General features: G+C 37.2%; 1 protein-coding gene across 18 annotated transcripts in view; it reads left to right on the top strand.

Annotated features, from left to right (window-relative positions):
- Positions 1 to 24,035, top strand: part of LOC128685599 (protein bric-a-brac 1-like) — a 518,998-nt gene that overhangs the window by 353,900 nt on the left and 141,063 nt on the right. For 6 of the 18 annotated variants that reach the window (XM_070087897.1, XM_070087892.1, XM_070087894.1 and 3 more), the window contains exon 6: positions 15,668 to 15,718. The exons of 8 other annotated variants lie outside the window; for them this stretch is intronic. In XM_070087897.1, the coding sequence (XP_069943998.1) occupies positions 15,668 to 15,718 (51 nt within the window). Of the gene's footprint in view, positions 1 to 9,455; positions 10,200 to 11,788; positions 12,143 to 15,667; positions 15,719 to 18,911; positions 19,674 to 24,035 lie in introns of those variants that run through there. 4 more of the 18 variants (XM_070087912.1, XM_070087915.1, XM_070087907.1 and 1 more) reach the window with 4 other exon arrangements.

Raw genomic sequence — 24,035 nt, 5'->3', positions numbered from 1 at the left:
GTCGCTGTTTTAAACCAAAAACACGGTCAGAGGTTTTTTTTCTCAGTATGCACTGTGCGCTGTAGGATTTTTTATACTACACACACTGACCACACAGACACATTGTTTCATATGTAGGCCTACCAGCTTTCTTCCACCAGATTTAAAAGTGCTAGAATTTTGACGTATAAATACAGGACTGACGCTGCCTCTCAATCCGTACATAGTATACGGGACGGACCCTGAAAGGGCTAATATTTTTTGGCTATATAATAGGTTAGCCAGTGTTTTGTTTAGATTAAAGGTCTATACTTATAGAACTAATGAAATAGTCTCAAAATTGTATGAATGTTTTGATAGTGCAGGGATATTGTGTGTGTTTTAACCTTGTTTGTGTTGAGTGGCACCTATGCCATGCCTCACAGTTAATGAACTTCTTAAGGGCAGATGTTGCCATGCCTCACAGTTATTGAACTTCTTAAGGGCAGAAGATGTTACCATGCCTCATAATTAATGAACTTCTTAACCCTTAAACTGTCCAAATGTAGATCTACGTTTGCACTTAGAAACATAAGAAATCGAACATAGATCTACGTTCAGAGTGGTACGCGTGCGAACGTAGATCTACATTTGGACAGTTTAAGGGTTAAGGGCAGAAGATGTTGCCATGCCTCACAAGTAATGAACTTCTTAAGGGCAGATGATGTTGCCATGCCTCACAAGTAATGAACTTCTTAAGGGCCATGCCTCACAATTAATGGACTTCTTAAGGTCAGATAATGTTGCCATGCCTCACAATTAATGGACTTCTTAAGGTCAGATAATGTTGCCATGCCTCACAATTAATGAGCTTCTTATGGGGAGAAGAAGTTGCCATACCTCACAGTGAATGAACTTCTTCATGGCAGAAGATATTGCCATGCCTCACATTTATTGAACTTCTTCATGGCAGATATTGCCATGCCTCACAGTTAATGAACTTTGTCATGGCAGAAGATGTTGTCATGCTACACAGTTATTGAACTTCTTCATGGTAGAAGATGTTGCCATGCCTCACAGTTACTGAACTTCTTCATGGTAGAAGGTGTTGCCATGCCTCACAGTTACTGAACTTCTTCATGGTAGAAGGTGTTGCCATGCCTCACAGTTACTGAACTTCTTCATGGTAGAAGATGTTGCCATGCCTCACAGTTACTGAACTTCTTTGGGACAAGAGACATTACATGGACTCTCCTGAATTGTTTTTACTTGTATATAGGATGGATGTGCATTGGCTGAAGCATTTAGAAGTATTCTTTTTGATAAGAGATGGTAACTGTTTATTGAATACTTTAGCCAATGGTTAATTGTAGTCTCTTAATATATAGAAAAAATTAGAGTCTATTAAAGCTTATACAGCATGGTATTGGAAATTGCTTTAAAATAAATATAGATTATGTTTGGTTTATTAACATCACCACACTTACATTTAGATTGGAAGAAGTGCAGGTGTATTATTATTTCTTTGCTACCATTGTAGCATTCGTAGCTATTTTGCTGCCTTCCTTATGCTCTCTCACTTTTCCCCTTAGAATTATTTCCTCTTTTTCTCTCTTCATTATTTGATGCTCACACTACTGATTCTGGATACTTTTGATTAGTTTTGAGAGCTTTCCTATTCTTGAAGCCCTGCTTTGGGCCAAGCTTGTCTGATGCTTGATAACCCAGTTGTTGCTGCTTGTGACCCATGGCCTACATATTTCTCACAGCTTGGTTGATTCCACGCTTGGCCGAGGAAACTAGACAGTTGTTCAGCACTTGTTCTAGCAGTGTTTCTGATGTCTAATAGAGAGGTGTTAAAATGTCTGGGACTGTGTATGTTTACTTTCCTGGGACTCATGGTGTTGTATTTAATTTATATATAACCCTTAACCCTTTGGGGGTTTCGGCCGTACTAGTACGGCTTACGCACCAGGGTTTTTGATGTACTAGTGCGCATAAATTCTAGCGCCCTCAAATCTAGTGGGAGAAAGCTGGTAGAGCTACATATGAAAGAATAGGTGTATGTGGTCAGTGTGTGCAGTATAAAAAAAATCCTGCAGCACACAGTGTGTAATGAGAAAAAAAAACTGACCATGTTTTTGGATTAAAACAGCGACTTTGCACTGTATTTTCGTATGGTATTTATTGTTGTATTCTAGTTTTCTTGGTCTCATTTTATAGAATAGAAGACATATTACAGAAATTGAGATGATTTTGACTGGTTTTACAATGAAAAGTACCTTGAAATTGAGCTCAAATTAGCAGAAATTTTCGATTTTTACCAAAGCTCAAAAGTAAACAAATCATGCTAAGCGTCCAATATACGTCAACTGGTGAGTCTAATATTCTTTCACAAGTGTGCTGATATTATTTATACCATTTCTACACTAATGAAGTAGTCTGCATAACAGTAAATCTTATTTTTTTTGTGAGAATAAAAAATCAAAGTGGAAAGCAAAAGAAATGTAAGAGGGGTGTGGGGACGTGACTAATGAACAGAGGAAATGTCATTTTAGTGCCAGGAATGTCTTTCTTGTTTATTCTGGACCCAATTTGGAAATTGGCATCTTTTGAAATTTGTGTGAAATTGGCAAAATTGCTAAATTCTGACCGCTTTATTGGATAGTTGAAATCGGTAAATGGGTGGTTTCTTGTACTCATTCGATAGAAAAAGCAGAGTTCTAGCGAAATAGTTATGATTTTTTGTCAACTAGTACACTGGAATATGCCGAAAATAGGGCTCAAAGTGGGCAAAATCGCCGATGCCTAAACATCGTCGAGACCGCTAACTTCGTGAGAGCTTAATTCCGTAAGTTTTCCATCAAATTTCATACTTTTGGTATCATTATGATCGGGAAAAGATTCTCTATCTTTTCATAAGAAAAATAATTTTTTTTTTTTTTAAATTTTAGTGACCCTGAGAACAAGTCTCTGAGAGGGCCTGGCGATCCCCAAAGAGTTAACCCTTTGAGGGTTGACAGGACCTCTCCGAGACTCATTCTCAGGGTCGGCCAAATTTCAAAAAAAAAAAAAAATAATTTTTCCTTATGAAAAGATAGAGAATCTTTTCCCGATCATAATGACACCAAAAGTATGAAATTTGATGGAAAACTTACGGAATTATGCTCTCGCGAATTTAGCGGTCTCGATGTTTACGCATTGGCTATTTTGCCCACTTTGAGCCCTATTTTCAGCCAATTCCACTGTACTAATAGACAAAAAACATGAATATTTCGCTAGAACTCCATTTTTTCTATCGAATGAGTGTAAGAAACCACCCATTTACCAGTTTCAACTATCCAGTACAGTTGTCAGAATTTAGCAATTTTGCCAATTTCACACAAATTTCAAAAGATGCCAATTTCCGAATAGGGTCCAGAATAAACAAGAAAAACATTCCTGGCACTAAAATGACATTTCCTCTGTTCATTAGTCATGTCCCAAGGCCCCTCTTACATTCTTTTGCTTTCCACTTTGAATTTTTATTCTCACAAAAAATAGAAGATTTACTGTTATGCAGACTACTGCATTAGTGTAAAAAATGGTATAAATAATATTGGCACACTTGCGAAAGAATATTAGACTCACCAGTTGATGTGTATTGGACGCTTGGCATGATTTGTTTACTTTTGAACTTCGGTAAAAATCGAACATTTCTGCTACTTTCAGGTCAATTTCAAGGTACTTTTCATTGTAAAACCAGTCAAAATTATCTCAATTTCTGTAATATGTCTTCCATTCTATAAAATGAGACCAAGAAAACTAGAATACAACAATAAATACTATACGAAAATACAGTGCAAAGTCGCTGTTTTATTCCAAAAACACGGTTAAAGTTTTTCTTTTCTCATTATGCACTGTGTGCTGCAGGATTTTTTTTATACTGTGCACACTGACCACATAGACCCATTCTTTCATATGTATGCCTACCAGCTTTCTCCCACTAGATTTGAGGGCGCTAGAATTTAGGCGCACTAGTACGTCAAAAATCCTGGGTCGTAAGCCGTACTAGTACAGCTGAAACCCTCAAAGGGTTAAACTGTCCAAACGTAGATCTACGTTCGCATGTGTAGTGCTCCGAACATAGATCTATGTTTGGACAGTTTAAGGGTTAACAAAAATATAATGTATAATATTACCTGTTTGAGCTAGCACTGACATCCTGTTTACCATAAATCTTTGGTTTCACCCAGTGGCACAAATATTAGAGTTTCATAGAGAAGTAATACTATTGTGGCTTCTTATACTGACCTAATAATTTAGTAACGGCATACCTGACATTGATAAAGTACAGTATATGATTCTCGGTGAACAGTTCTATTAGTTGTCTTACATATATGTAGTTATTAGTGTCAAGTTTCATAGTCACATTATCTTTTTTTTTTTTTTTTTTTTTTTTGGATACATATGTCAGTTAATTAGTTTTCATTTTAATTTAATAAAAAACCTTATGTTACTAAATGATTCCCAAATTACTGAAGTGTAATTACCAGAACTTTTTTTTATTTAGATATGCTTACAGAACATTTATTATTGTACATGTGCAGAGAAATATAAACTAGAAGACAATTTTTCTTGTTTTATTTAAGGTTAAACTTGGTCAGGTTGTAGTTTATTGAAATGTTCTCATTGATAGTTTATCTTATGGTGTTGTAAACTCTAAACCTGTTGTTATTGTTTATTAAGCAGTTTTTTTTTTTAACCTCCCAGGGTGGCATGAACCTCCCAAAGTGGCATGAACCTTTCAGGGTGAGATGAACCTTCCAGGGTGGCATGAACCTACCAGGGTGGCATGAACCTCCCAGAGTGGCATGAACCTTCCAGGGTGGCATGAACCTTCAAGGGTGGCATGATCCTCCCAAAGTGACACAAACCTCCCAGAGTGGCATGAACCTTCCAGGGTGGCATGAACCTTCAAGGGTGAGATGAACCTTCCAGGGTGGCATGAACCTACCAGGGTGGCATGAACCTCCCAGAGTGGCATGAACCTTCCAGGGTGGCATGAACCTTCAAGGGTGGCATGAACCTCCCAAAGTGACACAAACCTTCCAGGGTGACATGAACCTCCCAAGGTAGCATGAACCTTCCAGGGTGACATGAACCTTCCAAAGTGGCATGAACCTTCCAGGGTGGCATGAACTTTCCAGGGTGGCATGAACCTCCCAAGGTGGCATGAACCTTCCAGGGTGGCATGAACCTTCCAAGGTAGCATGACCCTTCCAGGGTGGAATGAACCTCCCAAAGTGGCACAAACCTTCCAGGGTGGCATGAACCTCCCAAGGTAGCATGACCCTTCCAGGGTGGCATGAACCTCCCAAAGTGGCACAAACCTTCCAGGGTGGCATGAACCTCCCAAGGTAGCATGACCCTTCCTGGGTGACATGAACCTTCCAAAGTGGCATGAACCTTCCAGGGTGGCATGAACTTTCCAGGGTGGCATGAACCTTCCAGGGTGGCATGAACTTTCCAGGGTGGCATGAACCTTCCAGGGTGGCATGAACCTTCCAAGGTGGGATAAACCTCCCAGGATGGCATGAAATTCTCAGGGTTTCATGAACCTCCCAGGGAGTCATGAACCTCCCAGGGTGGCATAAACCTCCCAGAGTGGCATGAACCTTCCAGGGTGGCATAAACCTCCCAAGGTGGCATGAACCTTCCAGGGTGGCATGAACCTCCCAAGGTGGCATGAACGTTCCAGGGTGGCATGAACTTTCCAGGGTGGTATGAAACTTCCAGGATGGCATGAAATTCTCAGGGTGTCATGAACCTCCCAGGGTGTCATGAACCTCCCAGGGAGTCATGAACCTCCCAGGGTGGTATGAACCTTCCAGGGTGGCATAAACCTTCCAGGATGGCATGAACCTTCAAGGGTGGCATGAACCTCCCAGGGTACCATGAACCTTCCAGGGTGACATGAAGCTCCCGAAGTGGCATGAACCTTAAAGTGTGGCATGAACCTTCCAGGGTGGCATGAACCTCCCAAGGTGGCATGAACCTTCCAGGGTGGCATGAACATCCTAAGGTGGGATAAACCTTCCAGGGTGGCATGAACCTTCCAGGGTGGCATAAACCTCCCAGGGTGTCATGAACCTCCCATGGTAGCATGAACCTCCCAGGGTGGCATGAACCTTCCAGGGTGGCATGAACCTTCCAGGGTGGCATGAACCTCTCAGGGTCATGAACCTCTCACCGTGTCATGAACCCCCTAGGGTGTCATGAATCTCTCAGGGTATCATGAACCTCTCAGGGTGTCATGAACCTCCCAGGGTATCATGAACCTCTCAGGGTGTCATGAACCTCCCAGGGTGGCATGAACCTCTCAAGGTGTCTTGAACCTCCCAGGGTATCATGAACCTCCCAGGATGTCATGAACCTCCCAGAGTGGCATGAATCTCTCAGGGTATCATGAACCTCTTAGGGTATTATGAACTTCCCAAGTGACATGAACCTCTCAGGGTATCATGAACCTCCCAGGGTGGCATGAACCTCTCAGGGTATCATGAACCTCCCAGGGTGGCATGAACCTCTCAGGGTATCATGAACCTCTTAGGGTATCATGAACCTCTCAGGGTGCCACAAACCTCCCAGGGTGTCATGAATCTCTCAGGGTATCATGAACCTCTCAGGGTATCATGAATGTCCCAGGGTGGCATGAACCTCTCAGGGTGTCATGAACTTCCCATGGGGGGTTATGATCTTTCCAGGGGGTTGCATTATTTTTGTTTATTAGTTTGCGATGTGTACATATGATCAGTGTTATGATATTGGATGACTTGTGTCAAGGAACATTTGCAGAATTACTGATAGAATTGGGACATTATGTAATAGCAAATTTACATAAAGTGAAGGAGGAATTGTAATTGATCAGTTTCTTCTGAGGTCGATACCCCAGTTTAGGTAATTTAATGGAGACTTTGATTGATGCAGTTATTGTGTTTTCTGACACGCTTTTTCTGTATTTTCTGGCACGCTTTTTTTTCCCACAGAAAGACTTGGGAAATCACCTTGCATCTTACATGCTCAAAATCAGAGTCAAAGGTAGGCTTTGGGTTATGCTTTAGCTTAAAGTAAGAGGGTAATTAGCCCTTGAATATGATTACTAATTTACCGTTATGATACTTACATAACGAGCCTTATATGCCGGAAAATACGGTACTTTAACTTGGTGTGATAGTTCAGTCTTTGTGTTGATTCGTTGCAAAAATACAACACACAGTAAAATTAAGTATAAACTTAATTTATACTTGATTTTACTGTGTGTTGTATTTTTGTATGGCTATGAACAGTGAGGGATCTATGCAGTAAAAGTGCTCCATAAATGTTATAACTTCTGTACTATTACCCAAGTTTAGATCAAGAACCTGAATTTTGACACTCCTTGTCAGTGTAAAGCCTGGCAATTTCAGTCTTAATTGTGATTATCCTGCAAGGAAGGGGAGGAAGTTATGTTGATGATGCTGAAGAGTATTCAATCTAGGGAACTGGAGCTACCCTCCCCTTCCTCAGATTGATTATTATTCCCCACCTCTCTTTTTCCCCTTGTCTACAACAACATTTTAAAGTGATAAATGCAAAGGTGAGGATGGAATTTACTAAAGTTTTCACACATAATTCAAGCATATGGTACTGTGTTACTTGTGGCACTATTATCAACAAATGCACTAATACAATACAAAATATGGTTCCTAACTAACCCATGAATGGCTTATAAAAAAAAAGTACTGTACAGTGTTATGCCCAGTCTTTACCATTATAAAATCTTTCTCAGGTTGAGAAAGAACAGTGTGAATGAAATTTTATATTTTTTAAATTATGGGTTATCTGCCGAGGCTGAAAACATGTGTACTGATAGAAATGTTATGCTGTGTAAGTGAAACTATTCTCAGGTTGCTCATCTATAAAAATTAGATAATCAAAATCTGAAAAGAAGAAAGTTCACAAATCTGTAGGGATATCTGTACTTCAGGGTTGTTTTGAGAATCATTGTGCCACATGGTCTGGGACCATGTGGCATGATGATCAGTCAGGCAGTGGTCAGTCAGGCTGTTGGAGCTTTTGACTAGTAGTATGAGGTAGGCCTCACAGCTCAACTAATCAGGAACTGTTTGAAAAAGCCACTGTTAGTTTAAGAGCACTGATGCAACAAGAGCACTTGGATCCAGCAACTCTGCTCTACAAGCTCTTTCATGAATGATGGGTTTTTGTAGGACACCTCAGCTTGCATCAGGTGAGGAAAGAGGTACTGTAGTGCCAGGCTCTGTTGCCTATGTCACACTGCATTTCACAAGCACGAACAGTCTGCCTGACCACTCTGTAAACCAGGCTGGTTTGAGATTATGCTGCTGGGGCAGTGATCCTCTGAATCAACTGGTATACAACGGGTATACCTACTCCAATTTCAACACTTTGTTTATGTAACAAGTCTTGTTTTATTAAACCAACATTAATGCATATTTATGTACATAAAATAATATGTTAAAATCTGAAAATATGAATAACAATTGTTCTCGTGCTGTATTCCTGCCACATAGCTACAAGAAACTACATAAGTAAGTAAGTAAGTTTATTCAGGTATACACAAATACAGTTACATAGATTATCATACATAGCAGCATATGTGTAGAGAACCTGGGATAACCCAAGAATAGAGGGAAGGAGGGTAAAGGAGGTTTTAAGTGGTGGGAGTTGAGCATTCAGCAGGCATATATAAACATGCGAGGACAGAGAATAGAGACAAAGGGTTTTTAGGATTTGACATGCTGTTAGAGTGTGAACAAGGTAACATTAATGAAAGAATTCAGGAAAACTAGTTAGCTGGACTGTAGTTCTAGGTGTAGGAAGTATAGTGCCTGCACCCTGAAGGAGGGGTCAGCACGCTTCTGGCAAGACAGTTATTAAGTAAATTGTGGTGGCTCAGTTTCCTTATTTGGGTCACCTTATATTAATAAGATATAGAAGAGGTGGTAAAAAATAAGTTCACAAGTTCAAATTTAATAAGGGAAGTTGAAGAGAGACTGCCACATTGCATAAGTGTCAATTCTCTTTTAACTTTTCCACTTTGCTCTTCTCTCGTTACATTTTATTGTGCCTTCTACACCTAACCAGTTTGTTTAATATGTATGTGAAATCTTTCTTCATCTTCTTTTTCTCAGAGCTTCGTACACAAGTGAATTGTGGCAGACTTCAGTAAAAATATCTTCTTTCATGATTCAATTCTCTTGTTTTTAAAGTTGTTAAAATTTTCTAGTTTGTCAGTTTTTTTTTTTGTGTGTACTCACCTCACCTAATTGTACTCACCTAATTGTGGTTGCAGGGGTCGAGACTCAACTCCTGGCCCCGCCTCTTCACTGTGTGTGTGTGTGTGTGTGTGTGTGTGTGTGTGTGTGTGTGTGTTCATTTTTTCACACTTTAATTATTTTTAAAAAGACATTTAGTTAAGATGGAGTCCTCTACAGGTAGGGTTGGATACTGAGAATCAGATGTGTGGCAGGAAAGGCGGGACAGGAGTCTGGCAGGGTCCAGCCGCAACCTACAAGATGCACTCGTGCCCCTACTGTTCCTACTCGTCCAGTGTTACTACCAATCTCAGGAACCATATGCGTACACACACAAAAGAGAAGCCTTTTGCCTGTTCATATTGTTCTTATCGTTCTACAACAAAGGATCATCTCATGAAACATCTCTGTACTCATACAGGAGAGAAACCATATGCGTGTCCTCATTGTTCTTACCGTGCTGTTCAGAAGGGCAATTTGAAAAATCATATTCTGATTCATCATATTCAAGAGACAGTAAATAGTCTTCCTTAATGGGATTGAAGTTAAAGACAGTATGTTGCATGAGAACCTTCATTACTATTACATTTTGTCCAGAGCTGGACTTTATCAGGTATACCTTGATAAAGTCCATAAATTTGGTATACCAGGTGAAATTCAGTCTTGAGCGGAACATTGTAGCAGTAATGGAGGCTTTCCTGCAGCTTAGTGACTTTTTATCTCCACTTGTCAGGTTACCTGGGGCCAAGGTCTTTGGCGATATCAAAGAGGGCAGTCCATTCTCTGGATTACATTTCTTGCAAGATTGATTACATGAAGTGGTAATGTTAATCAAAAGAGAGTTTTTTTAAAATGGCATGAATGTTATTTTTGTTTTGTAAATTTTTATCTAAACACTGGAGATAAAATCTAAATTATATGTTAATACTGATTAAATGAAAGATGGGATTTATTTAAATTAATTTGAATCCAAGTTAATAAGTTTATGCAATATTTATTTTGTGTTGCTTTAAGATTTTGATGTGTGCATTTGTAATATTGAATATTAAAAGTGTTAATAAACCCTTGTTTTAAAAAATCCTCATAAAAGAGACTGTTATCTACAAATTGTTTTTTGTGTGATAGCATTTAAGTTGCTTTTGTTTTAATAATTTTAATGGTGCTAAAGTTATCTTTGATGAAAAATATACATGGCAGTATATAAGTGAATGAAAATTAAATATCACACACTAAAGGTAAGTGTTTAAATATCCTTCTTAATATGAATCACATGATAAAACACGTTTCCTTACACCTGTTGTCCTGTTCACCTAGCAGCAAATAGGTACCTGGGTGTTAGTCGACTGGTGTGGGTCGCATCCTGGGAGACAAGATTAAGGACCCCAATGGAAATAAGTTAGACAGTCCTCGATGACGCACTGACTTTCTTGGGTTATCCTGGGTGGCTAACCCTCCGGGGTTAAAAATCCGAACAAAATCTTATCTGAATGGCATACTACCAACAATATTGAAGACGAAATGGACGTTTCGAAGCAAGCGTTGCTTGTGTCAACATTGCACACCGCTAGAGCAACATGTATCTTTTCTTCAGTGTAGTAAAACTTCAAAAGCTGCATCAAATAACCATGACAAGTTTATTATAATAGCCACACTTAATTTTGCTTAAAATACCTGCCAAAATATTAATACGTGCAATATTTTAGTATTTTGTTTGATATTATTAGTCATTATTTTTTTTATTAATTGCAATTGCAGAGCTGGATATAAAGTTGATATAAGGTTAAAATCTTATCAAGAATTTATCAGGAAAAACAAATTAGCAATATTGAACAATGGTAATATTTAATCAACCATAGCATGAAAAAAAATAATATATTTGTAAAATAGTTTTAAGAAATAAATTATTATTATTATCTGCTTCTAAAATTATGTTAGGGGTATTGGGAACCCAGTTGCCATTCTTGCAATTGCAAGTTGATATAGCTCTGAACCTGCAGTTTATAGGACGACGGTTCAGTTTCCAGTGCTACTCAAATATTTATTTTTTTATTTTTTTTTTCAACAAGTCGGCCGTCTCCCACCAAGGCAGGGTGACCCAAAAAAAAGAAAGAAAATCCCCAAAAAGAAAATACTTTCATCATCATTCAACACTTTCACCACACTCGCACATTATCACTGTTTTTGCAGAGGTGCTCAGAATACAACAGTCTAGAAGCATACACATATAAAGATACACAACATATCCCTCCAAACTGCCAATATCCCAAACCCCTCCTTTAAAGTGCAGGCAATGTACTTCCCATTTCCATTTATTACTTTTATGATATGTTGAGACTCAATTCTGTATCTTACGTATCTGAAATGTAAAATGGTGGATGAAGGTACATTTGATTCATGTTGTTCATATCTCAAGTCGAAATCTGTGATGCTTTACAATATAAGATATTTATTGCTCTTATCCTTATAGAAATACTGAAAAATGTATAAATAAATAAGTGAAGAATCACCAACAGGTGGGAGCGGAGAGTGACGATGAGAGGCCTAGCAAGAGTGGAACCACAGGACCTGGCAGAGGTCACAACATCAACAAGATGCACAAGTGTTCTTACTGTGATTACACTACATATTTTACCACCAATTTGAGGAACCACATGAGAAGACATACCGGGGAGAAACCATACTCGTGTCCACACTGTAATTACAGTGCTATTACAAAGCAAAGTTTAGACAGACACCTGCGTACCCACCAAAGAGAAAGGCTGTACGTGTGCCCATTCTGCTCATACAAGAGTAATGACAGTGCTGATTTAAGAAAGCATGCTCCTTGTGTTCATAGCATAAATTTTTGGTAAAATATTGCTTATGCAGATTTTTAGTTTACCTTTATAACAGTAAAGGGATTTATTTTTAAGATAGCTTGCTTTAACTCTCAGCATTAAGGAAGATTTTGGATTATGTAAGAACTGTGTAAAATAATTTTTTAATAAAATTAATACTGTATTTTTCTAGCCTTTCTCATTGGATTATTCCCCAGCAGTTTTCTGTCCCGTAATAGAGAAACTTGGAGCCATACATTATGAACCAGAGTTATAACTTTTTTTTTTCAGGGATCCTGTACATCAGCTTTATTCATTCAAAACAATCACCTTCGTATTTGTTTCACCAATATAAAATATGTGTATCATTAATAGTGTATGATACATGCGTATTTTTGACCACAGTTGCTTAGTAAATGCTACATTACTGTATTTACACTTTGTACATATTTTTTATTCTGTAACAGGAAACAAGATATTTTAATAAAATATAAACTTCAAAGTATTATAATGTATAAGTAAATAATTTTTTTACTTACACGCACCAATGTTTGAATTAATTTTGAATAAATCTATCTTTTTATTTAAAATTTTTCTGCTTTTAAATTGTATCCCACATGGATAAATATGTACTTGTGTAAAGTAATTGTGCAAAATGATGAAAGCTCAGTAGTTCTCTTCATGGTAGTGGCCTCCTAGATGGGAGTCGCGAGTGTGACCACCATGCAGGTGGTACGCAACCATACGTTACCGTTAAGTGACGGGCTAGTAGTTAAATTTATTCATTCCAGCCAGATGGTAAAAAGTTTTTTTTTTTTTTTTTTTCAATCTATCATAAATAGCTACAGTAACAAAAATGTGTGATCACAGTTGGGTGTTGTAAACACAATCCCTGAGACCATTTGTTCAGTAGGTGGATGCCCTTCAAGGATGGGTATACCTTGATGCCAGCAAAGGGCTCTTGATTCAAGAAATTGGAGCTTTCTTCCCCTCTATCAGACTAGACTTAATTGTGTATACCATTATCCTATGAGTTAACCTTCTGTGCATGACTAAAGTATTAATAATGAAGAGCAGGTAGATGAGCATTGCAGTTATCAAGCAGCATTAGATCCATGAAATCTTTATAGAGTCCAGCAATATTTGCAATGCTCCTGAACTTAGTAACAAAATGTTATCAAATATTTTAGTGGTTAAATCCTGTGTAATCTAAGCCTTATAATGAATTGTCAGCACTTTTTTACCCTTGAGTGCTGGTGGATGAACAGTCTTGTTCATGACTTAACATATGCACTTGTGTGTGTCAGCTGCATTAACACTGATCAAAACAGTCAAATTTTCTTAGTTCATGGACCTCTCAGCAGAGGTGCCTTGATCCTTGAATTGAGATGAAATACCTCCCAAGCACTGTATGACTCCTATGAGTTTAGCACTTCCTGTGGTTAAAATTTAAAAAGGAAAAAATTCTTAGAGCATGGTTTCTTATCCAAGGGTTCATGATCAACTGGGAAAGGGGGGAAGATTAAATATAAAATTAAGGATATTGTATATTCTTTGACCTTTTTAAAGATTTATTTTATAAATAATCTGTAAGTGGCTTCTTAATTTATTTTTACCATAATTATTAAAGGATTTAAATTTCTATGGAGCTGAAAAATGAGCGATGTATTTGACACTATGAAACTTGTCTTAGGGTTTTGTATTGCATTGTTTCGTATATGTTTCAAGCCATTGTAAAGGGACAAAAAATGCAAGGCGTATAATGATGTTTTTAAATTATGTTTTTAGACAAAGAATTTTAACAACTGTGAACCAGTGTACTGGTGGTGAGATCGAGTGTTCTGGTAGTGAGGTTGTGAATGTTCTGGCAAATGAGTGTACTGGTGGTGAGATTGAGTGTTCTGGTAGTGAGGTTGTGAGTGTGCTGGCATATGAGTGTACTGGTGGTGAGATTGAGTGTTCTGGTAGTGAGGTTGAGTGTACTGGCGTGGTCATGAGTGTACTGGTGGCGAGATTAAGTGTTCTGGTAGTGAGAGGCTGTGTGTGTTCTGGTAGTGAGGCTGTAAGTGTACTGGTGTGGCCATGAGTGTATTGGTGGTGAGACTGAAAAAGTGTACTGGTGGTGAGACTATGAAAGCGTGTACTGATGGTGAGGCTATGAAAGAGTATACCGGTGTAGAGACTATGAAAGAGTGTACTGGTGAGGCTGAGTGTACCGGTGAGGCTGAGTGTGTGCCAGTCTGTGAATGAGCAGCCTTAGATCCTGACTTAAAATGAGCATATTTAGACTATGGTGATATATAAACAAACTTAAACTATGACTAAAAATGAGTAAACTTTGATTATGACTAAATCTACAACCATACATGTGGTGTTTTACTTGCTTAAATGATTTTTACAAGGTTCTGATAGGAAGTTAATAATAGTTAAAATACAATTTACAATTCTATTCACTAAAATTAAAAATTGTAATTTTACAAACTATAAAAAGTTGAATAGTTGTTTATGACAACAAACAGAAGATTAGTTTGCAATTAGATATTGTTCAGTTATTATTTTAAATGATAGATTAGAAATTATTAGATTACAGTGTCCAAGCACACAGTACTTGTTATAGCTTTGACTTAAATTCTGTAAGTATGTCGCAGTTTTTTATTTCATCTGACAAGTTATTCTATATTTTTGGCCCATCAGTTTTTATAGTTTCTGTAGATGTTCATTCGAATATGAGGAATATTTAAAACGTATTTGCTTATAGTTTTCAACTACATTTTTCCAGGAAATGTCTTAGGTCAGAACCACCATTACAGTATAGTGTTCTAAAGATGCAGAATAAATAATTGTATGTATTAATGACATTAAATTTAGTAGATTAGGGGACTTTAAGGGCATAGTTAGTAGCCTATAATTAGATTTTGTGGTTGTTCTGAGAGCTGTCATTTGTTGGGCAATGATTGGTTTGATGTGGGTAGCCAGAGTGGAGCCCCAGACACAGATACCATATATGAGGTATGGGTATATGAGGGGAAATTTTGCCTAATCTTTTTTTTCTGTTTTTGTTTCATTAGTTCTGTTATTATCTAATTGTTAGTTCTGTTATTATCTAATTGTAGGTATGATCTGTTTCTAGAAATTGTACAGAATGTTGATGAAACTGTGCGTGCTAGTAGTGAGACTGAGCGAGTGAGGCTGTGTACAAGTATAGACCTGTGTATTATATGCTCAAGAAACTAGCACAGTAAATGCTGCTGATGCAGTACTGTGTATCATATACTGTACATATTAAAAAGTGTTTACCAGTTTTGTAAAACTTTACCATAAGTAAATCCTCCCAAGGGGTGTGTCTTAATGTTTATAAAGGGTCTGTGATCCAAAGAATTGGAGCTGCCATCCTTTCTAGGATCATTTCCAGAGTCATAACACCATACTGAAACAAAACTGAAGAAAACACTCTCCTGATTGCTATAAGTCCATTTTTTTTTTTTTTTACTAAAAGTTTATCCCTCATCTTTATTTTTATTAATTTATACGAATTTTATCGGGAAAAACAATAATTTTATTCTATTATATTTCCAGCTACAAAACGGCTGGGATCCTGGCGTCAGCGCATATCAGCAGCAAAGAAAGGTATAATTAGAATAAATTATACCCTTAATTAAATTAATTGTTCAAAATGTCTAGCAAACATTGGACTTATTTTTGAGAGCTAAATCACCTTTGGATTTCACTACCGATTTTAATGTAGAAACCTCATTGCTTCTTATGTGGGAAAAGTTGTCTTCAGTCATGGCATGAAGCTTGCAAAGCTACGAGAGCATCTGAAACAAAATTCACCCTGAAAATTTTGGAGACAGGCTGAATATTTTCATGGTGAATAAGGCATGATTTAATACATATGGCACTTGACCCAGATTTGGATTTTATCCAACTTAGAAATGTGCTGTGAAAACTTGTAAGGTGGCCAATTTAATTACCAGAACTCTCTTCATGGGTGGTGCCTTGATGTTAGTTATAGGCTTATGATCCAAGGAACTAGAGAAATCCTCCTCATCCTTGGATCAAATCTGATTACGTCTCTTTTCTAGCTGCTTTATTTCTTTAGTGTGTTTAGTGCTTCCCATGAATGATATAATAACTGCTAAAATTAAGACATTATACATGATGTATAATTAAAATGCAGCTCTTCCTCATTCAGCATACAGTTGGCTGGTTTTTAATCATTATATAGATGACGGTTCAGTGGAAGAAGAATTTCTCTACTGCAGACCGCTTGTAACAACCACGAAGTGGATGTGTTCAGCCTCGTCAAGGAATTTTTTTGCAGATCATGACTACGTTAAGTGGAGCAAGAAGCTGCATTAATATGCCCTGGTGGGGCACCATCATACTTGAGAATAAATACAGATTTATAGGTCTCATGAAAGCAGAAACTTCTTAAATTTTTATCATTTACTCTATCCTACATCAAAATACCTTTCCCTCAAAATAATAGACCCAGAATTTGAAAGATGTCACATTCACCTCCATGACGGTTGTCACTTTCATACATGCTTCTTCCACAAATTATTTCATCTTAGCCTGAAAATGCATTGGCTCTCACAAAGGTCAAGTTTTCACTCAGATTATGGAATTTGGAGAAGAAGGTTTGTTATTTTTTCCTGACAAAAAGAGAGGATAATCTCCATCAAAAATTTATGGATCCACATTTTGTCTTTGGCCTGGCTTGTTTGGCAGACATTTTTGTCTTATTAAAATGACCTGCATTGTTTGAATTTAGAAACAGAAACAATGAGCATGAATGCTGGGAAGAAGTTGATGGTAGTTTTTGACATGGTATTATGGAAAAAGTTGTCTTAGAAAAACATTTACAAAAATGTTTGAATTGTGCAAAAGAAGATGAAGAAATCTTATCCAATGCTATCAGGGGTAAAATTTTTTATTTATTTGATAACCCTGGTAAATTAATTTCAAGAGCTGAGGCCTGTTGTATGAATTTGTAATCCATTTGTCATTGACCTGAATTATTTCAATGTTAGTAACTTGGAAATATATGATTTGATTGACTTGCAAGCCAAATTAATATTGTACCATTATTAAAAATGAATTCCAGGCAAAAAATTTAACAGAATTTTGATATTTAGTAGAGTGATATCTTATTCTTTCTATGTGAACTCTGCAGTCTCATTCTGTTTTAAACTGTAGCTCACAGTGGGGGGGGGGGAGGAAGGGAGTTCCACAACTTTGAATTGAGTGAGTGAGGGAGTGAGTGAATGAATGAATTAGTGGGAGGGAGAGAAAGAGGCATGAACATCTGCTTCTCAGCAGAGTAACCAGATGAGAAGATAGAAGGCTTATAGAATACATACTGTACAGTATCTACTGGAGGTGTCATGGACACACACACACATGTAATTCTCTTTAAATTTGTCTTAAGTGATGGCTGTTCGGGTTAGCATTGTTGGCTACAGCAGCAAAGGTTATACTAGTATGTCATTCTTTCTGTGGTTCAGTTGTCCTCACAATTTCTGTATCTTCTTTAGAGTACTGAAACATTTTGGAAATTTTTGCCACAGCATTAGCATGCCAAAAATCTACTGGCTTCTGAAGTAGTTTTGTCAGTTTTGTCCCCAGGATGTGACCCACACCACTCCACTAACACCCAGGTACCCACTTTACTGATGTTGAACATAGATAACCGGTGTAAGGAAACAAGCCCAATGTTTCTACCCTAGCCGGGAATCGAACCCGGACAATCACTGCATATTTTATATATACCTAATTTTTTAAGACACTTTAAGGTGTTATATAATTAATTCTGAAGTAGCGCTCTTTCTCATAGCTTTTACACCACAGCAATTCTTACCAACCAGTGTCCTTTTTGAACTTATGTTTTCAGAGGTGAAAACTACAGAGTGCTGTGAAATGTAAAAAAAAAAAATCAAAACACATTGTCTTTCACTTTTCATGTAGCCATGAACCAAAATAATAACAAAGCCTATGGGGTGGCATAGTCTCCCATCTTGCAGGTGCAAGCCCCTGTGTAAGGTAGCTGTGTTTTGAAGGTTATCCTTCAGCAAGTAGTGAGTCTATATTTATTGTTGAGATAATTGATAATATAGTGAAAAGTATAGTAAAAGTGTAATCTTTTTTCAGGACATTATTTTGTTGCCAAACTAGGCAAGTTACAGGTAACATGTCCACTTTGATTCGTGGACAGAGGATCCAGCTGCCTCCACTCTTTTGTGCTGAATATTCAACCCACACAGGCCCAGAAACATTAATTCACATTCGTTCTATACATACTGGTGTTCTTAATACAAGATTAAATGAATGAAAGATTATCTCTCCTAACATGGCCTATACAGTATATGGGAGTGTAATATACATACTACTTTTATTTTTTATTTTTTTACTACTGGTAATACCATGAGTAATGGCATGTGCACATCAAGGGCTAGCTATATTTATATTCTCTAAAAATTCTAAATTTCAAATTCAAATCTTTATGCATAAATATGTTACAGGCATAGGTGTGGTAAAGTGGGGGCATAATAATTGAAATACTTTTACAAAGCCCATATTATGCTCAACGTTTCAAACAAGAACTTAACACAGGAACTGAATTAAAAGTATTCAAAGTTTTATTTTTTTATGACTTTGTGAAAGGCATGGCTTAATTAAACTATAAGAAACTCAATAAGCCTTGAAAGCATATCAGGAAAGATCCTTTAAAAAATACACAGATGTTTATTGAGAACATCAGAGCCATGCTAGTGGTAAAAATGTGTACACTCTTGAGTAAGACAGACTTACCCTACAGATGGTGATGATTCGCGAAGGTCAGAGAGCCAGCAGTGGAGGAGCCATGCGACATATGAAGGTCCACACCACCAGGAAGATCCATCAGTGCCCCTACTGTCCTTACTCAACCCACTTTATCACTAACTATAAAAGACATGTTGCTACTCATACGGGCGAGAAACCCTATGCCTGTACCCTCTGTTCTTATAGGTCATGTTCGAGAGATCATCTCAAACGCCATATGAATACTCACAGTGGAGAGAAAGCATATGCGTGTACTAAATGACCTTATTACTCCTTGCGTAATTATAATGTGGCAAAAGATTTCTTTATCAACCACATAGCTGTATATATAGGCACTCAGATCAAACCTTAGATTAACTTCAGTGAAATAATACATCATTGAATAACAGGCACAAATGTACATAACCCTTACCCATTATAGCCATACAAGTTTAATGCAGTACTGCATTTTAATTAACATTAAATTTTTATTGTGTAGTGTGATTGCAGCATTTTTTGTTTCATTCTCCAGCAGTGCTATAAGTCTTATTTGAAATGGTAACACTTAAATTAGAGTGCCTATCACACTTTTTAAGGCCTCATAAAACAAAATATAAATTCCAAATAACAAAAAATATAATAAATAAATAATAGCTGTTGACCAGAAGGTACTCTTTCCATGAAAACCTTACCTGGAGTATACCTGAAGGGTGTTCCAGGGATCAGTGCCCTTGCAACCCATCCCATGACCAGGCCTTGGGAAAAGCTGTAGAATGAAGGGTCATGAATGTGTTTACTTCTTTGGGTCTTGATGGTAAGCAGCTGATGTAGTAAAATATATTTTTTAAAGTAAGTGTAATTTTGATGTACAGTAGAGCCTTGGTTTTCGTTTGCCCTGTTTTTCATCGAATTTGGTTTTCGACGACTTTTTTCATCAAAATATTGTCCCAGTTTTCGTTTGTCACCTTGGTTTTTGTCCGCCGTACCGAACATGTCCGTGCACCAGCACCCACACAAAGCATCCCATGCACACATTCTAAGTCAGCCTGGCTTTGTTTCTTGTCAAACGAACAGTACCCTGTGGGTTCGTACGAAACATTTCATAATAATCCATTGTTTTTGTGCTTGTTTATTGAGTGTGACTGCTAAATAAGCCACCATGGGGCCAAATAAAGTTCCGAGTGCCAGTCCTTTGATAAAGAAGGTTAGAAACACAATAGAATTCAAGAAAGAACTTGTAGAAAAGTACGAAAGTGGAGTACGTGTGGTCGATCTCGCCAGGATGTACCAGAAGTTCTCGTCAACGATCAGTTCCATCCTGGCGAAGAAAAAAGAAATCAAGGAATCTGATGTTGCGAAAGGGATAAGTCTGCTAATGAAACAGAGATCGCAAACAATTGAAGATGTTGAGAAGTTGTTGTTGGTGTTATTTGTGGAGAAATATCACCCTTACAAAGCTGTTGCAAGCCGTGTCTGCAACACGTTCAGTGACAGTGCCGTATCCCATTTTAGGCAAATCTTAAAGAGAAACCAGAAACAGACCTCTCTGGACAGATTTTTTGTGCGACAGGGGTACAGTGACTCTCAAGCTGGTCCTAGTGCCAGTAAAAGATAAAGAAGGGACTTGATACCTGAAGTCCTTATGGAAGGGGATTCCCCTTCCAAACAATAACCTCTCCTCCCTCTCCCCTCCTCCTTGTCTTCCATACGCCAACAAGAGTCTTCAATAAAGGTAAAGCTGATTTAAATGTTCATTTATCCATTAAAATTAGTGCTTTATATTTATTTCTCATTGTTTTCGTATGTAAAACTATATTTATTCTCTATAAAATGTATTTTTTGTTAACATTTTTGGGTGTCTGGAAAGGATTAATTAGATTTACATTATTTCTTATGGAAAATATTGCTTTAGTTTTCATCGAATTTGATTTTCATCAGACTCTCTGGAACGAATTAAAAACGAAAACCAAGGTTCCACTGTACAGCATTTAACTTGAAGGTTTTGCCCTGATGTTGAAACTAATACAACAATTGAAAGCCACCATAGAATTGTATATTTATCTAATACTCACGTATGTTCCATCTTTGGAAGTGCAGTGCAGTATTTTGGCCTTGACCATTCAGATGTCAAAGTCAAACTCAGTCAGAATATTTACCCTCCTTAACCCCCATTCTTTCCCTATCGTCTCTTGAAAGTTAAATGTTATACAGTATTTCCAATTATGCTTCAGAAAGGGAAACAAAAAAATTTTGTGAACCAAATAACTGCTCTATCTACTTACCTTTGTTATTGATTTTATGGTGTTGCATACACATTCAGTCAGTCCAAGTCATTTATTGAAAAATATATTAGCATTTCCATGAATATCCAGTGGGTGGGATTAAATTATGGAGAATCAAATACAAAATGGGAATTGGCACAGTTACTTTTTGCTGATGATACTGTGCTTATGGGAGATTCTAAAAAAAAACTGCAAAGGTTAGTGGATGAGTTTGGGAGTGTGTGTAAAGGTAGAAAGTTGAAAGTGAACATAGAAAAGAGTAAGGCAATGAGGGTATCAAATGATTTGGATAAAGAAAAATTGGATATCAAATTGGAGAGGAGGAGTATGGAAGAGGTGAATGTTTTCAGATATTTGGGAGTTGACGTGTCAGCGGATGGATTTATGAAGGATGAGGTTAATCATAGAATTGATGAAGGAAAAAAGTTGAGTGGTGCATTGAGGTATATGTGGAGACAAAAAACGTTATCTATGGAGGCAAAGAAGGGAATGTATGAAAGTATAGTGATACCAACACTCTTATATGGGTGTGAAGCTTGGGTTGTAAATGATGCAGCGAGGAGGTGGTTGGAGGCAGTGGAGATGTCCTGTCTAAGGGCAGTGTGTGGTGTAAATATTATGCAGAAAATTCGGAGTGTGGAAATTAGGAGAAGGTGTGGAGTTAATAAAAGTATTAGTCAAGAGGGCTGAAGAGGGTTTGTTGAGGTGGTTTGGTCATTTAGAGAGAATGGATCAAAGTAGAATGACATTGTGAGCATATAAATCTGTAGGGAAACGAAGGCGGGGTAGGGGTCGTCCTCGAAAAGGTTGGAGGGAGGGGGCAAAGGAGGTTTTGTGGGCAAGGGGCTTGGACTTCCAGCAAGCGTGCATGAGCATGTTAGATAGGAGTGAATGGAGAAGAATGGTATTTGGGACCTGATGAGCTGTTGGAGTGTGAGCAGGGTAATATTTAGTTAAGGGATTCAGGGAAACTGGTTATTTTTATATAGCCGGACTTGAGTCCTGGAAATGGGAAGTACAGTGCCTGCACTTTAAAGGAGGGGTTTGGGATAATGGCAGTTTGGAGGGATATATTGTGTATCTTTATATGCATATGCTTCTAAACTGTTGTATTCTGAGCACCTCTGCAAAGAGTGATTATGTGTGAGTGAGATGAAAGTGTTGAATGATGATGAAAGTATTTTCTTTTTGGAGATTTTCTTTCTTTTTGGGTCACCCTGCCTCGGTGGGAGACGGCCGACTTGTTAATAAAAAATACACTACTGTATACATATTGATGGAATTAATTTTTAGAAGCATGTATATACAGTGTTACCTCGAGTTTCGAACTTAATTCATTCCAGAAGGCTGTTCGAGTGCCGATACCGAATGAATTTGTTCTCATAAGGAATAATGTAAATTAAATTAGTCCACTTCAGACTCCCAAAATTACACTTACAAAAACACTTACAAAAATACACTTACATAATTGTTCGAGTTGGGAGGTGTTCGAAACTCAAGGTAACACTGTATGTATACACTCATTGGTAGAGAAATTCACACTATACTGTAATCATATAGCATTCAGCAAAGGTGTTAGTGAGGCTGTTCATTACAAGCACACTGCTAACTGATATTCTCTGTTTAAACATTGCCAGCTGTCTGAATCTGAATTTTGATATCTTGGTAGTGAAATGATTAACCGTGACTATTCATTTGTCTCTTGTTTGATTAAAGTTCCCAAGTTTTTGACCATTCATTTTGAAAAAATTCTGAACAAGAGAAGGCATGCAGATACAAATGGGTAGATTTTAGGAAAGTATCTGGAATCTCAGTTTAAAATAAGAAAAATGTTCCAGTACCTGCTTTTTACTAAAGAAAAAGATCATTGTCTTTAAAATACAGAGACTGCCACATAAAAAAAAAGTACTGTACACCATTGTTAATAATGTACTGTACAGTATTTATTTTTTTTTAACATTCCGAACATATTTCCACCGAGGTTTAGCGACCCAACAAAGAAAGAAGCACTTTCACTGTCACTCATTCACTCATTGCCTTGCCAGGTAAAATTTGTGCAAGTTTTACCTGTATTGTTTACAGTGTCTATCATTTACTTATCTAACTCTTTCTGCAGAATGTGTGTTGCAATATATGCAGGAATGCCTCCAAATGTGTTCAAGATATTGCACTTTTTTAAATTTCTTTAAAAACTGCATTTGAAATAAATTTGTGTAGGTGATAGTGTCAAGGATTTGTTACAAGTAAACAGTTCTGTTTTTGTTGTAGTATTTTATTATCAACACAAAACTAATATTGACAGAAAACTTGCACAAATGGACTACACTTAACAACAATAAAAATTTTCTCACTTGTAAGATTAAAACTGCAATATACAGTACTTGTATTTTCTTAAATATTGAGTAAATTTTTGTGTCCTTTATTATATTTATGACCAGCCGCTTACAGCCAGGGTTGCCAAATTTTTTTTATCAGGATTTTTATACAGTGCTCACCAAATTATCTTTTTTATTCATCCATATTACCATTCAAAGTTATCATATGATAAGCTGATAATTGAGATGCTCTAAATTACTATTTCTAATAACCGTGTTCGTTAGAGATGTTTTAAATAATTAAAGGAAAAGCAAATTTTCATTCAGGCTATGTAATATTTAATGGTTATCAGTTTAATAGGCACATCAATCCTAATTATATTGAAAATATTATTATTTTCATGCTACTGGACTTTGTACCGTAGACAAACTTTAAGAGATGTTATGAGAATAACTTCTGGACTTCTTGCACAAATAATTCTAGAATATAAGACTAACGAAGGAAAAAAACATTCTAGATTATTGTATACTTTATGATTAGCA

This window comes from Cherax quadricarinatus, chromosome 23 (genome assembly GCF_038502225.1).
Source record: "Cherax quadricarinatus isolate ZL_2023a chromosome 23, ASM3850222v1, whole genome shotgun sequence".
NCBI lineage: Eukaryota > Metazoa > Arthropoda > Malacostraca > Decapoda > Parastacidae > Cherax > Cherax quadricarinatus.
Note: the sequence above shows the minus strand (reverse complement) of the source record. Positions and strands in the feature narration are given on the sequence as shown.